At 39.7% G+C, this 14,625-nt stretch overlaps 1 protein-coding gene across 1 annotated transcript in view; it reads left to right on the top strand.

The window, feature by feature from the left end:
* Positions 1-491: 491 nt before the first annotated feature.
* LOC109926771 (protein Niban 2-like) overlaps positions 492-14,625 on the top strand; it is a 231,833-nt gene continuing 217,699 nt past the window's right edge. Inside the window, exon 1 of the mRNA XM_048613522.1 lies at positions 492-746. Within this exon, the coding sequence (XP_048469479.1) occupies positions 692-746 (55 nt within the window). The 5' untranslated portion in view covers positions 492-691. The remainder of the gene's footprint in view (positions 747-14,625) is intronic.

Here is a 14,625-nt window from a genome sequence, read left to right as displayed (position 1 = left end):
TGTCTCGGATTCTCCAGCATCTGCAGTTCCTACTATCTCTGTTGTGTGTCTGAGCTCAGATAACAGATCCCTAGAGGGGAAGGAATTAGGCTATTCTATCCATCGCAACTGATACTGCATGCTTCAACTAGTTTCTACCTCAAAACCATTCTCCCGTAATATTGCCACATCCCTCGCTATCCTACATATCTGGAAATCTATCAATCTCAGTCTAGAATATCCTAAATACTGAAGTTCCCCGGCCCTCTGGGGTAGAGAATTGCAAAGGATAAAAAAAAACTGGACTTCATACCATTGAGTCTGCTCCTTTTTTTTAGCTGTTTATTCGTTTTGCTTTCTTTTAAAAGCGACAGAAGGACTTGTATTATGCGACTGACATTGGAGTTCTGTTCAAAAACAGTACGATGAGCTGTAGTTTTAGCAAGTTTAAGGTAATAGCGCATGTGTCATTTTTAAACCCCACCCCTGGCAGATGGGAGGGCTGTGGGGAGACCCAGATTAAAACTTGTTTAACAGGGAATAGGGAGGGGTGTGTTCAGCGGGGAGTGAAGTGTTTCGAGAAGCTTTTCTCTGCGACTGTGCACAGAGCTCCCAACCCACGCCTCTCTGGGAAACCTTTGTATCTGTGTTGGGTGGGAATTGTCAACATTCGCGGTGGGGGGGTTCAGTGCTGTGCGGAGAGTGGGGCGCAATGGGAGATGTCATCTCAACTCACCTTGATGAGAACCGGCGTCAGTTTATCACAGGTACGAGGGAAACAAAGCGGACCTTTCTGGCGTGGGCTCAGAGATTTGTCTGCTTCGCATTGGGCTTTTCCTTCCAGATTTGTCAAACTTCACGTAAAGATTTGAATCGAGTCGATTGCCTTGTCGCTGTGAAACTTTTGTGTGTAGAGAATTGTTTTGTTCTTAAATGCTCTGTCAGTTTCTTGATGGTAGTGGACTTGGAACGGGCAGCATTCTGAAGGGCTCAATGATGTTCTCTGGGGAAGCTCTGCTGTAGGCTGCTGCCCGAGAAGCCGATCGGCTGTGGTCTCTCTCTATCTCTTCCCCTGACCCACCAGGTCTTTTCATATTTCTACATGGACCACACAGGCGAGAAAGACCAGTAGCCACAACCCGAGGCTGGGTTTCCGTTCTATCTTATCAGGGAAGTTTTGTTTTGGGCCAGGAGAGGTCCCTTTGTAACTTGTTTTTTTGATGTGTACAATAAAAGGGTGGGATGTGCGGTATTACCGTGCTTTGCATACAAGAAATACATTTTGAGGTTGCTTATGGAGCCTTTGAGTTCGTATCTTTATAACTTCTATATTAGCAACTCCAGCCTATTGCAGCTAGTGAACTACACGTGGGAGGAATCCGATAGTAATCGTTTCCAATTAAACAACAAATACATTCTGCAATAACAAGGTATAGAGTTGGATGAACACAGCAGGCCAAGCAGCATCAGAGGAGCAGGAAAGCTGACGTTTCGGGTCTGGACCCTTCTCAGAAAAAAAAATACATTCTGCATCTCCTTCTCTGGCTCCTGGAGGCAGCCAGGTAGACTGGGTTCCACCCAAACGTTAACTTGTTTATTTGGGACTTCAGGATATCCTGAGACAGCAATGCAGACTGGTGAATTGAGTCAAAGGTGCTGTAGGTTTTACAGAAGTTTAAAGATGTTTAATGTCCAACATGAGAAAAGGTTTCCAAGCACCTAGGTAATGCAGTTGAAGGTTTGTACCATTGCTGATAGAGTGGGGGTAAGGTATTATGGAAACCAGCAGTAGTGCTTCCATGGACAAAGATCTCAGGAGGTTGTGGTGTTAGGCTTTTGTGCAAGGCAGTGGTAAAACCTCTGTGTACAGAGGAAAAGGGAGCCCATGAGAATGATGAGCAGGAGTAGTCAAGAAATAAAACTTTTCAGCCACACCCATTTCTTGCCCAAAGTTCTGTGTTAACAGTTTTATGCAGGGTGGAGTACAGGAGCACTGTCGGAAACTGTGAAGTTTGGAATACCAAAGGCTTGAATGAGGGCATCGTGGCTTTAATGTTTCTGTTAGTATTTCACTAAAGTGAGCACCTCTTCATGTTTTTAAGCCTGAATGAAAGCTGCTTGATTACAGCAGACAGAAGTCCAGTCTGTCTTTCTGCTCATTGGTTTTCTTTCCATGAGAAATTGATGAGAAATGGAGTGGCCAAGTGCTGACTTGCCATTCATTGTGACTTTCCTAGCTTGAGTCACTGCTGGTATTTGAGTGACTAACTCAGCAGAAAGCCTTGGTTTAAATTAAAACAGTCCTTGTCTGTGTCACTTAGGGCTAATGTTTCCCCACAACTTAAAGTGGATTCTGTTTTGTGGCTCTCCAGTCTGAATTCAACCTATTTAAACAGCAGCATCAAACTTGGGCAAAAACAATATTGGCCTGTGTGGATGGGTGAGAGCTGGACTTGGCCGCTGACAAAACAAATGACAGCCTGTCTGTTTGCTGTTGACTGTATTTTCTCTTCACTCATGCAGAAAGATGCTGCCAGCTTGTCAACGTTGCAGTGAGAAGTGCAACTGAGGTGCAGTAAGCATTGAGCTATCACTCATTGTCTGTGCATTTTCTCAAAAGTGGCAGTAACTGTTTTGGTTTAGGGAAGATTCATCTCTGGTATGTTTGGCACTAGGAATATGTCAAGACATTACTTCAGGTGCAAAAAGTGGATTAGGAAATGATTAAATATGATCAATTGAGGAAGAAGTAGTGGTACTGAAGATCTCACATGAGTAATCTAAGATTTAGGCTTCAGAACCCGCACTTGCTTAAAATAGGCAACTGACCATTTGTAAGTAACTTAAGGAGTTTAAGATTTAGCAGGTTAGGTATGATGCATTACCTAAATAAGAGAAAAAAAATACGAGCCATGATGGTTAAGGGTGGTTCACTTATACAGGGGGGCCACACCAACGTTGTTATAGTGTGGGTTGATCTCGGTTGTGGAGACATCCCGCTGCTCTTTAGCCAGTCTGTTAGGGAATTCTTCTGTGCTGCCTTCACATAGAAGATGGACACTTGTTAACAAACACCACCACCTGAAGAAGCTCGTGCCCCTTACCATCGATTTGTTAATCTACTTGAATTCTAAAGGCTGGTAGTTTCCATTGTGTTAATCATTTGTATGAACCTTTCTAACCGATGAGCACAAGACAGATCCCAAGCTGTTGCTATGGTCACCTTCTCTGATCATCTCCCTTTTGGATCAACTTCTGATTTTCTCCAAATACTTCCATGGCAAAGAGGTGTACTCAAGATGCCAGACAATTCCTTGACTTCCATTGGGGAATGTAGTGCCTCTTGATACTGAGTGTAATCTTTGTTAACATTACCTCCTACTTACATTGCAGAGAGGGGGGTGGGGGAAAAAATCAATGCAGTATTAGCTAAGTTTATGAAAAAATCATACTGGACAGAATATGCTAGTTTGAGAGCTGTAATTTCTTACAATGCTATGCTTTCAGTTGGGTACTTGTTAATGCTAATGATATGAAGTAATGGATTGCTTTCAGCAGAAATGGTGGCTGAGTAAAGATTGGGCATCTGACATATGCAAGTATTCTAGTATCACCCTTAGTTTTTCAATAGAATTGGACGTTACCTCATTGCTTTGCTTTGAGATGGTCTACTATGGGGTGAATAAATGCTGTCAGTGGCTATGAATAACATGACCAAGTTTAAAGTAAGCACTTTGGAGATATTACAGATCACTTTATTGGGTTAAAATATGAACTTTGGTCCACAGGAGCTGAAATCTACGGCCTAGTAAAAGAGTAAAAACTAAGCTTAAGCACTTAGTTAGTAACAGCCCTTTTAGAATTTGACATCAGTGCCACCATACAGATTGCAGTGATTCAAAGTGGCACCTCATCATGACATCCACATCAGGTGGCTCGGGCTTGATAATAAATCGCCTTACCAGCAATGCTGTGATAGTCCATGAATTTAAGAATGAATGAATAACTAGCAAAAATCAAATCTTCTGCACTGTTGAAGCTTGATTCATAACTGATGTGAAAAAGTTCTTAGTGCCCATATTAGTAGCATGGGGAAACTGGGATAGAACATAACAACATAAAAACTAGGAGCAGGAGTAGGCCGTCCGGCCCTTCGAGCCTGCCCCGCCATTCAATAAGATCATGGCTGATCTTTTCGTGGACTCAGATCCACCTCCCCGCGTTCTCACCGTATCCCTTAATTCCTTTATTGTTCAAAAAAAATCTACCTTTATCTTTAAAAACGTTTACTGAAGTAGCGTCAACTACTTCACTGGGCAAGGAATTCCATAGATTAACAACCCTCTGGGTGAAGAAGTTCCTTCTCAATTCTCAATTGATAGCATCCACACAATTATAATGGTTGTCTCGACTGGATATTTGAAGTTGATACTTGACCTTGATTTAGTGAATAATTACATTGGTTGAAAAGAATTCATTTAGATAAATAAACCTGGCTTGAAGTGCAATAATGTTTGTGTGAATTTGCTGCATATCCTAATCTCTGGAATTTTTGGTTGTTCTTTAATGACAAGATTTTGCAGGTACAGTGCATAGTATTTGCAATGTATTCAATGAAAAGTCTATTTTAGGGTACAGTAGTGTGAAACTGGAACTGGGTTCTGTTGCTTTAGTCTCTTTTTATTTTACTGCATAATTGTTAAAATAGTATTTAGCTCTATTTCACTGAATATATAGCCATTCTGCGTAATTCACAATGTTACCTTTTCACCTAATGCATCAGGCTGTATTTGCAGTCTGTTATAGATTTTAAAAGGTAAAAGCATTTGTCTTTTATTGTTCTCATATTTCCTGCTCTTGTGATGATCTTTTAGACAGCTTTGGTGGCTTAAGACCATAACTCTATGAGGAACTCTTGTAGATGAAAGAAGAATGAGTGACCAACATCCTGTGCTCCAAAGCCAGAGATACTTACTGAATGAAGTATTGTCTGGACTTGTACATTCCATTATGGATTTTTTTGATGTTGGAATTCCATTGTGTTGTAACAAGAAACGGGTCCGATTTAAACAAGTTAGACCATGTATGCATCACACATTTCAGTCATGTCACCTCTTGACCTCTTCAGGAAGCACAGCCACTGTATTTCAGTGGCTCTGGTTTTGATTTCTGTATGGGGTTTTATCCCAGCTACCATGCTGCTGGACTGACTGACTGCTGCTCTAAGTAACATGTGCATTGCAAGTTATACAAAAAATAGCCTGTTGAATAGTTGGTACTTGAGCTGCCATCAAGAAAGAATGATTTACTTTTAGAACAGAAATGTTCTCAGGCTGGTAATACTCCTGTGTGCAGAATCTGTTTTTTTTTAAAAAAAAAATAGCATTCCACAGCTCTGACTGTGGTTTGTTTTCTTTGGACCCTTCCTTTGTGGTTGAATGAATTCTTGAACACAAATTCAGGCCCATCTGGCATTGCAACGAGTCATCATTTTAAATGTCTGATTCAAGACTGGGTCTTGTGTGTACCAACCAAGTTCTTTCAGTAAGATGTTATATGATAAACGTGTGCCTTTTGGTCGGGTGACTAGGACTTTCAAAGGACTGCAGTCTGCTTCGAGCTGCTTCATGTTTGAGTACAGAGACATAAGATGAGACTGTTTTAAATGGTCAAACTGCTGATAAGCTGTTGAATAATTTCTCTGATTCCAAAAGATATTAACTGCAAACTGTGCTATTGAGCCCTGATTAAGTAGTGTGTCAGTCAGTGCAAATGTGGGAGATGTAGCCCTGAAACTGAATCAGGCTATGAACTGGTAGTTTTTCCTTTTTTTTACTGAAGCAGTGAAACTATCCACCCAGTAATCTATTGTGGTTTCTCAAAACATCTTAACTAGAAGCTGCATGATATGGCTTAAGTGGTAAGCTGTGGTTAAAAATGTTTCCATCGACTGGTCCTTTTAAAGTTCAAATGAAAAGCTGGAATTCATGAAGATTTACATGCTGGATGATTTTTGAAGATTCAGAATCTGTGGGGAATAGGGCAGAGCAAACCTATATGATTTTAGCTGTGACTTGCACTGAATCTGAATCCTAAATTCTGTTGTGATCCTATTACAGTAAAAGTGTCCAATTTTAAGTTCTATTTCATAAGCTGTTTTTGTGACAGAACATGCTTCTAGAGAGTAGCGCACAATCCCTTATCCCTTATGCCTAATGAAAATTACTTCTGTGAAAGTACCTAAAATCCTCAGGCAGGAGAGTCTGGTAACTGACACTAATCTGAGTTTTATGTAGGGGTGTGGGAGAAGACAGGCGCAACGGGTTGCTTTGGGAAAGTAAGTGATGAATAGAAATGTATATTTCTAAAACACGTATGTAAATCAATATTGGTGTTACACTAGTCAACTTTCCATGGTATTTCACATGTAGTTGAGGCTAAATGTGGTCTTCAGGCAGAATGGAGGAAAATTGGACCGGGTGTGTTTGCAAATTTAATGTTAAAGGGAAATTGTGGTATTTAGACCTCTTTTAACATTATGGATTTTGATAACACTGTTGTTTCAAATGGAGCACTGCAGTTGTGCTAATGCAAGTTAAGAAACTAGGAGGTACTAAAGTTGAAATGCAAAGTGGCCACAATTGATGAGAGGATTGATTGAATGGATATTTGCATTCTCTAATTGTGGACGATTTTAGTGATAACAATAATATGTACAAAACATAATAACAAATGGCTCAGTAAACTTGCACTTCCGGCACGCAACTTCTGTCCTCCAATGTCATAAAGTGAAAATTCAGATGTGCTGCTCTAAGTAACATGTTGTGCATCGCGGCTTATACAAAAAAAGCCCTTTGAAACAGTTGGTACTTGAAATGCCTTGACTTTTTTTGCACTGTTCATAGGATTGAGCGCTGCATAAATTTTTGACAGGAATGATCATCTGTAGTCAGCAGTTCTCACTATTTGAAGCATTGTTACAAGGCTGTGTTTGAAAATGCCTTTTTTAAAAATAAAAACCTGCAGTTAATTTGTGGCTTTGCTGATGGTAAATGGGTCGATGTTCATTCATTATAAAGCATTATACCACGTAATGCATGATGTAATATGCAACGACTTAAACCAAATCTGTTTTTAAGTTGGCCTCTGTCTTTAAATCAGAAGCCAGTTGTTTGTTACTTTTATTTAGACAGGTAACTTGGCAGATTGGAATGTGCTTGTTAGTTCATGTTGTAACTCAAACGCTCAAATATAAAGACACCTCTTGTTAGACAATAATTTAACCTCTGATTTATGAGGGAAAAGATTGGTTCTAAGATTAGTATTTTAAACTGAAATATGTGCAATTATGTGGGCATAAAAGCTGAGCTTGCTGAAGTGAACTGGCATACCAGGCAAGTGGATAGATCAGTAGAGATGCAGCAGCAAGCATTTGAAGGAAATATTTCAGAAGATTCGGATTAGAATTTTTCTTCAAATTTGGAATATATTAAAGGGGGGAGTTGCTAGGCATGGTTAATTAAAGAAGTTAGAAAAAGCATCAAAACTGCAGTAAAAACATGCTACTGCAGAAAGATGAGTGGCAGGTCAGATGATGGGTCAAATATAAGGAGTGGCAGAGAATGATGGGGGAGTGGTGGTGGTGGTCGGCAGAAATCAGGAAGAAAGTTAGAGTATGGGAGGTGTCCAGCATGGAGTTTTAAGACAGAGAATTTCTACAAGTATGCAAGAACAGTGAAAGAACAAAGAAGGGGAAGTTAATAGTGGATAAAGAGTAAATGATGGATGAAAAGGATAATTATTTTGCTTCTATCTTCACCATATGGGACATAAAAGAAGTTCTAGTAATGTCTGTAAATTAGGAGTGGAAGGGAGAGAAAAATGTTGTGAAAGGTGATCATGAGAGAAGCAGCACAATGCACATGGATTGCACTGAGTGGACTCTGCTCTCAGTTCCTAAGAAGTGGCTAATGATATAGGAGACTGCAGACAAACGTAGATAGGTTAAGTGACTAGGCAAAAAATCTGACAGATGGAACACAAAGTGGAAAATGTGAGCTAATCTACTTTGGCAGGAAGGATGATAAAAACAGCATTTCTTAAAAATTGACTCTGGAATCGTGAGCCTCAGAGACATTCAGGTATTCTAATGCATGAGATGCACAAAGTTGGCATGTGGGTAGAACAAGTCAGCAGAAACTGTATCCTGGACAATGTCTAGACTTGGGCTGATAAGTGGCAAGTAATTTTGTGCCACACAAATGCCAGACAATCACCATCTCCAACAAGGGAATCTAACCATCACTCCTTGACTTTGAATGGTAATGCCATCACTGACTCACCCACTCTCAACATCCTGGGGTTACCATTGACCAAAAATTGAACTGGACCTGCTGTTTAAAGGCACTGGCTACACGAGCAGGCTATAAGCTAAGAATCCTGCAGCAAGTAATTTAATTCCTGCCTCCCCAAAACCTGTCCTCCATATATAAAGCACAAGTCGGGTGTGTAGTGGAATCTGCTTGCCTGGAAGAGTGTAGCTCCAACAACTCTCAAGAAGCTTGATACCACCCAGGACAATGCAGCTACTTGATTGTAGATGTGATGCCATTCAGTGCCTCCATTACTGATTCTCAATAGCATAAATGTGTACTGTCTCCAAGATGCACTGCAGAATTTCATTTAAGCTCCTTTTTAGAAAGTACCTTGCAAAACCATAACCTCTAGTCGCTTGAAGGATAAGGGTGGCAATATGTGGGAACACCACCATTAAGTTCCGTTCCCCCACCCCACCCTCCAAGTTACACAAAATCCTGACTTGGAATTTTTTTTTCTTTATTCATTGACACGATGAGGGGCATCACAGGCTAGGCAGTATTTACTGCCCATCATTAAATCCCCAGAGGGCGGTTCAGAGTCAGCCCATTGCTGTGGGTCTGGAGTCACATATAGGCCACACAAGGTAAGGATGGCAGTTTCCTTCCTTAAAGGACATTAGTAAACCAGATGGATTTTTCCAACAATTGACAATGGATTCATGGTCGTCATTTAAATTTTTAATTCCAGATAAGTTATTGAACTCACATTCCACCATCTGCTGTGGCCGGATTCAAACCTTGGCCCCCAGAATGTTATCTGAGTCTCCTGGATTAACAGTCCAGCAATAATACCACTAGGCCATCACCTCCCCTAAATAAATCACCATTTGTTCAGTGTCACTGGGTCAAAATCCTGAAAATTCCTCCCCAATAGCATTGTCAGTCTACCTAAACCAATACACTGCAACAGTTCAAGAAGGCAGCTCACTATCACCTTCTCGAGGCAAATGGGCATGGGCGATAAATACTGGCCTAGCCAGTAATGCTCACATCCTATGAATAGCAAGTGATCTAGAATGTTAATTGGTTGCTATATTTTTACTGAAATGAAAATAAGGAAGCTATGCTTCAGTTACATAAGGCACTGGTGAGACCCCATCTTGAATACTCAGCATAGTTTTGGCCTCTGTAAGGGAGGATGTAAATGCATTGGAGGCAATTCAGAAGAGATTATGAGATTTGATACATGAACTAAACTGGCTATTTTATGAGGATAGGTTGGAAATACTGGGGTTGTTTGCACTGCAGTTTAGATGTGTGATGGGTGACTTGATTGAGATGTGTGAATGATCTTGACAAGGTAGATGTGAAAAGGCCACTTTCACTTGTGGGTCAGTCCAGAACTCGGGGTTGTTGTATTAAAATTGAAGAATTGCCCCTTCCAGGACAGACGAGAAACTTGAGGGTTGTGTGGCCTTAAACTTTCTCTTCTGAAGGTGGGACCATTGAAATTAAGGCGGAAATAGATTCTCCTTGGTCAAGGAAATCCAGGGTAGATGGGAGTGTAGAATTTGAAACACATCAAACATGAACTTAGTGCATGTAGCTTGAGGGACTGAATGGTCTACTTCTACTGTTTTGTATGTGCATTTGATTTCATTGTGAATTCTTAATTTTAATGCAATTTGAAGTTATTCTGAGACATTACAGGGAAGGACAGGACAGAAAAAAAAATCACTGAAACGTAATCATGAAAAGCTAAAGGTTAAGTCTTGGACAACAAGGTGCAAGGCTGGATGAACACAGCAGGCCAAGCAGCATCATAGGAGCAGAGAGGTTAAGTCTTGGGTTTTGTTTTGTTTCCCGGAATTATTTGTATCCCTGCAGTTGGTCAACCAAAAAGGCACATGCCAAATGCGATGGTGACAATATTCCAGCCAATGAAGTGGAATCACACGTTGTATTCACAATGACAAAGTCAAGCTGCTTATTTTGTTGCCTAAAAGTCCACTTACTTTTATTGCAGTTGCTATTCTGAAATAGTCAGCCTGGAGCATGCTGACCAGCTTTATCTTAAGGAGGTTAGACAGAATATGAACAAAAATCTTAGACCCATTTCTAAATAGAGCAATAATAAAAGTTAAACTATGACACAACTTTTTTTTACTGAGCGCACATGTTTACTTGGTTTAAATGGCAAGAACAAAATTACTTTATCTCCATAATACCAGGAGCTATTTGTTGTCTCTCAGTAAACTGACTCTAAAATAGTTGTTTCTAATATGATCCGTTTCTCTTTTCCTCTTATTTCAAAGTTAAATATGCATTATAAAAAAAATCACTGACAAATGTGAACAGAATGTGAATAAACACTGAACCCTGAGAAAGCAAAACTTTGCTATTAAAAAGGGTTTTGTTCTAATGGCCATGTGACAGCTTGCCAGTGTTGTGCTTTTTATGTCAAACACTTCAAATCATTTTAACTTCTTGTTTTGCTGTGTGTAATAAAACTTAGCTGTTGCCATTCAAGTACTTGGTAGGTTATAGCAGGGTTAATACAGGCCGTTTACCTTGTGATGATACAAAAACCACATCAACATAGGTTTTGCTAAGCATTTTCTCATCTGAAAGGCATGTTTCAACATGTATTTCTCCTAGCCCTTTCCATTGGACAGGCCACCTCCTCCATTTGGTTTGTGGGACGGACTCTGAGGCACACTTGAATAATTGCATGTTTCAGGTGAAAAATGTTGACTTTTAGTGATGGGTTACTGATGATTTCACTGACAGGATTCTTTTTAACACTGCATTCAAACACCAACACCTCCAGTGTTGGAATTGAATCAGTTTGTTTTTTGTTGAGGCTGTCAGTTAACACGGTTTGCTTTTAGACCTTTCGCGAAGCAAGTAAGGAATTTGTGTCCTAGTGGCATAGACCCTGACTGGGCAGAAAGTTGAAAAATGAGGAGTCCTATGGCTATTATTCCATTGCAAGAGCTGAACACTTGCAATTGGATGTAACCTCTCTCCTTTTTTAAAGGCACTTCAACAATAACTGTTTACTTTTCTCAACTTGTATATGGTAGTGAAGTTCAGCCTTGCGATACTTTAACAGCAGGCTTCTGAATTGAAGTGACATGAGGTACAAGCAAATGATCAATAAGGCAATTGAAACAGGACCACACTCTAAGGATGATGGACCTTTTAATTTGATCCTGATCAAAGGGTTCCTATTCTCTTAACTTAGGCTGTTTTAGTTTTAAATAGAAGTTGACCCTTGAGCACCATGTCAAGCTTGAGTGTTACTATATTGGAAGTAAATGCAACTCGAGCGCTAGTGAGACTAAATCAATGGAAAATTATTCTGCACTTGAAGAAAAATACCAAATGTACTTTTTTAAAATAGAAGTTTTCCAAAGCAGTAAACTTTCAACTTTAGGCCAGAAAACAACGCAAATTTAGGTAGAAAATCTGGGGAATAATTTAGAAAATATATGGGGGAAGAAGCAATGTTCGGAGTTAACTTGCGAAACCCAGGAGAAGTGAGCAAGATCTTTTCCTCATACAGTCTGATTCAAGTCAGCTGACTGACAGTGGCTTCAACATAATGACTTGTTAATCTGAGGGTTGGCCTCCTAGAGGTCTTCATAATTACGGAAAGTATTAATATTCCAGCTGTAAACATGAGTTTTCTCCTTTTGGGGGGTTCTAATGGCCAAAATATAGATCCAGTCAGAAATTTGGGAGAAATGTCTTTAGGCAGTAATTGCACCGAGGAGGATTTCATAAGAGAAATGATTGGAGTGATTATAGACTTAATGAGAAGATAGATAAACACAAGTGAGGAATGACAACAGCGAACCAAGACTGTGTGCAATTTTACACCATTAGTAATCCTCCTCAAGCTGCTGGGTCAAAACTCTCAAATGCTTCCCTTTTAATATTACTGTGGATGCATCTTCCTCACACAGATTGCAGCAGTGCAAGAAGGCAGTTCACCAAGCAAAATAATAAATGCTGGTCTTAAGTGATGTCCCATGAATGATTAAATAGCCTCTTGTGCAAAGCAAAATGTCTCCAACAGCAGCAAGTTGAATTACCAGTTAATGTATTTCAGATGATGGTGGAAGGTTTTGGCTTATCCTAGCCTATTTTAAATAGGATTTGCATGCATCACTTCAAAAGGCAGATGTAATATTCCCCTTCATACCGACAGAGTACTGGTCTGCTTTAAACCCTCAATGCTCCGAGTGGCAGTTCATCCATACCTTTCTGACACCCAAGGTGAGATTTTCATCAATTGAGCCATGCTGTGTATTTATATTCAATTGTTCCTTATATCAAAGCAGCAGTTTAAATTTTACGCATATACCATCTGGAACTAAGTGCATTATATTAACTATTGTATTTTCTACCTAAAATGCATTTGTTTTCCTCGGAGTGCAAGTTGGTAGTGAAACTGTTTGTAAACAAACCAGAGATAGTAGGAACTGCAGATGCTGGAGAATCCGAGACAACAAGGTGCAGGGCTGGATGAACACAGCAGGCCAAGCAGCATCATAGGAGCAGAGAGGCTGACGTTTCGGGCCTCGACCCTTCATGTTTGTTTCAAAAGGAACTGTAGAATGCAGGCAAGATTTAAGTGGGATACTGATGACAGTTCCAAGTTCAATTTCCAGTCTCTACTGAAATTCATCTGAAGGATTTAAATGTTTAAAAAATTAAACTTCCAATTAACTGTATCGCATTAACATATCAATGATCTTTTGCATAAACAAAGCATTACTCTAAGTCATTATTGTATATTGGGAAAATTTGAGATTTAATTAACTCTCAGCATAGAGTCAAATGCTACCATTGAGCCAAAGTGGTAGAATTCAAACTGGAAATTTGATACATGATTAAGGTTGATGCTTCAGTGGATTACTGTGGCATTGTTGTGCTGTTCTTTAGGTAAGACATTAGGCCCCATATGTGCACTTGGGTGGGAATAACATTCTGGTTGTGCCTGTTGAAGAACAAAGGCATCCTACTGGTGTCTTGCACAGCATTTTTATCCCTCAGCCAATACCCTCCATACAAACTTAAACGTGGACATTTTTATTTCATTTATGAGGCCTTAATGTGTTAATTTGTTGCCACACTTCCAACATTGCAGAAGCACTTCATGATTTGTGAAATGTTTTTTGTTTGAGAGGCCATAAAAGTCTGATGTAGCCTCAAATTTTATTTATTGTATTATAGCAAAGTTTTCCTGTACTATTTCCAAAAGCATGCCTAATGCAACATGGCATGTACCTCTATAACCTAGTGACTTCCATCTGCTTTATATTTGTTGTAACAAAGGTAGGTTTTCCTCCAGGAGTGGGTGGACTAGTACCACAGGACAGAGTCTCCGAATAAGGCGGTATGTCATTTTTCACTGAAATGAAGAATTTCTTCTTGGAGAGGGTGGTGAATCTTTGAAATTCTCTATCCCAAGGTCTCTAGGTGTTCTATCATTGAGACAGATTTTTAGATACAAATGACATTCCAATATGAGGGTTGTGTGGGGAAAATGACATTGAGATAGATTACCAGCCATGGTTTAAGATTGGCAGAACAGACTGTATGGCCTGAATGGTTTACTCCTGTTCACATATTTTGTTTCCAAGCTGCTAAAAAATTGCAGAATTGATCTCTCTCTTTCTGTGCTCAATTCAGTATACTATTATCAACAATGCACAACTTTTACAAGCATTGTATAAATCCTGAATATCTCTGAATTTTAGATCTTTCTGCAGACTCTCTCCAAAAATGCGACATAAATAGACATCTTTTTTTAGTGCCTGGAGGAAATCTGGTTTTAAATCTCTCTTCCCATTATAGTTCCTGCTGATGCTAACTGAGGATAAACATCCTGACTAAAACAGTTGAAATAATTTGAACATAACTTCAATGGTTTTGTCAATCTTTTGTCTGTCTTTGTGGAGGAGAGAGTTACCATGGAACACTCTATTGTAAATTGAAACATTGTACAGTAAGTAGCTGTTCTCAAATTTTACTTTCGGAAACTGTTCGGAGCTTTAAAACAAAAACAAATGATTCCCACAAAGTCCATGCTATTATTCTTTTCTCTGTATAAATGAGCTACCTGAAGACATGGAGTACAGTCTTATCTGTCTCCTGCTCATTTCATATACTTGATAAGGGGCAATGCTAAATCAAGAGAGATAACAAGGCATAGAGCTGGATGAACACAGCAGGCCAAGCAGCATCAGAGGAGCAGGAAAGCTGACGTTTCAGGTCTGGACCCGAAACATCAGCTTTCCTGCTCCTCTGATGCTGC

This window comes from Rhincodon typus, chromosome 28, assembly GCF_021869965.1.
Source record: "Rhincodon typus isolate 14 chromosome 28, sRhiTyp1.1, whole genome shotgun sequence".
NCBI lineage: Eukaryota > Metazoa > Chordata > Chondrichthyes > Orectolobiformes > Rhincodontidae > Rhincodon > Rhincodon typus.
Note: the sequence above shows the minus strand (reverse complement) of the source record. Positions and strands in the feature narration are given on the sequence as shown.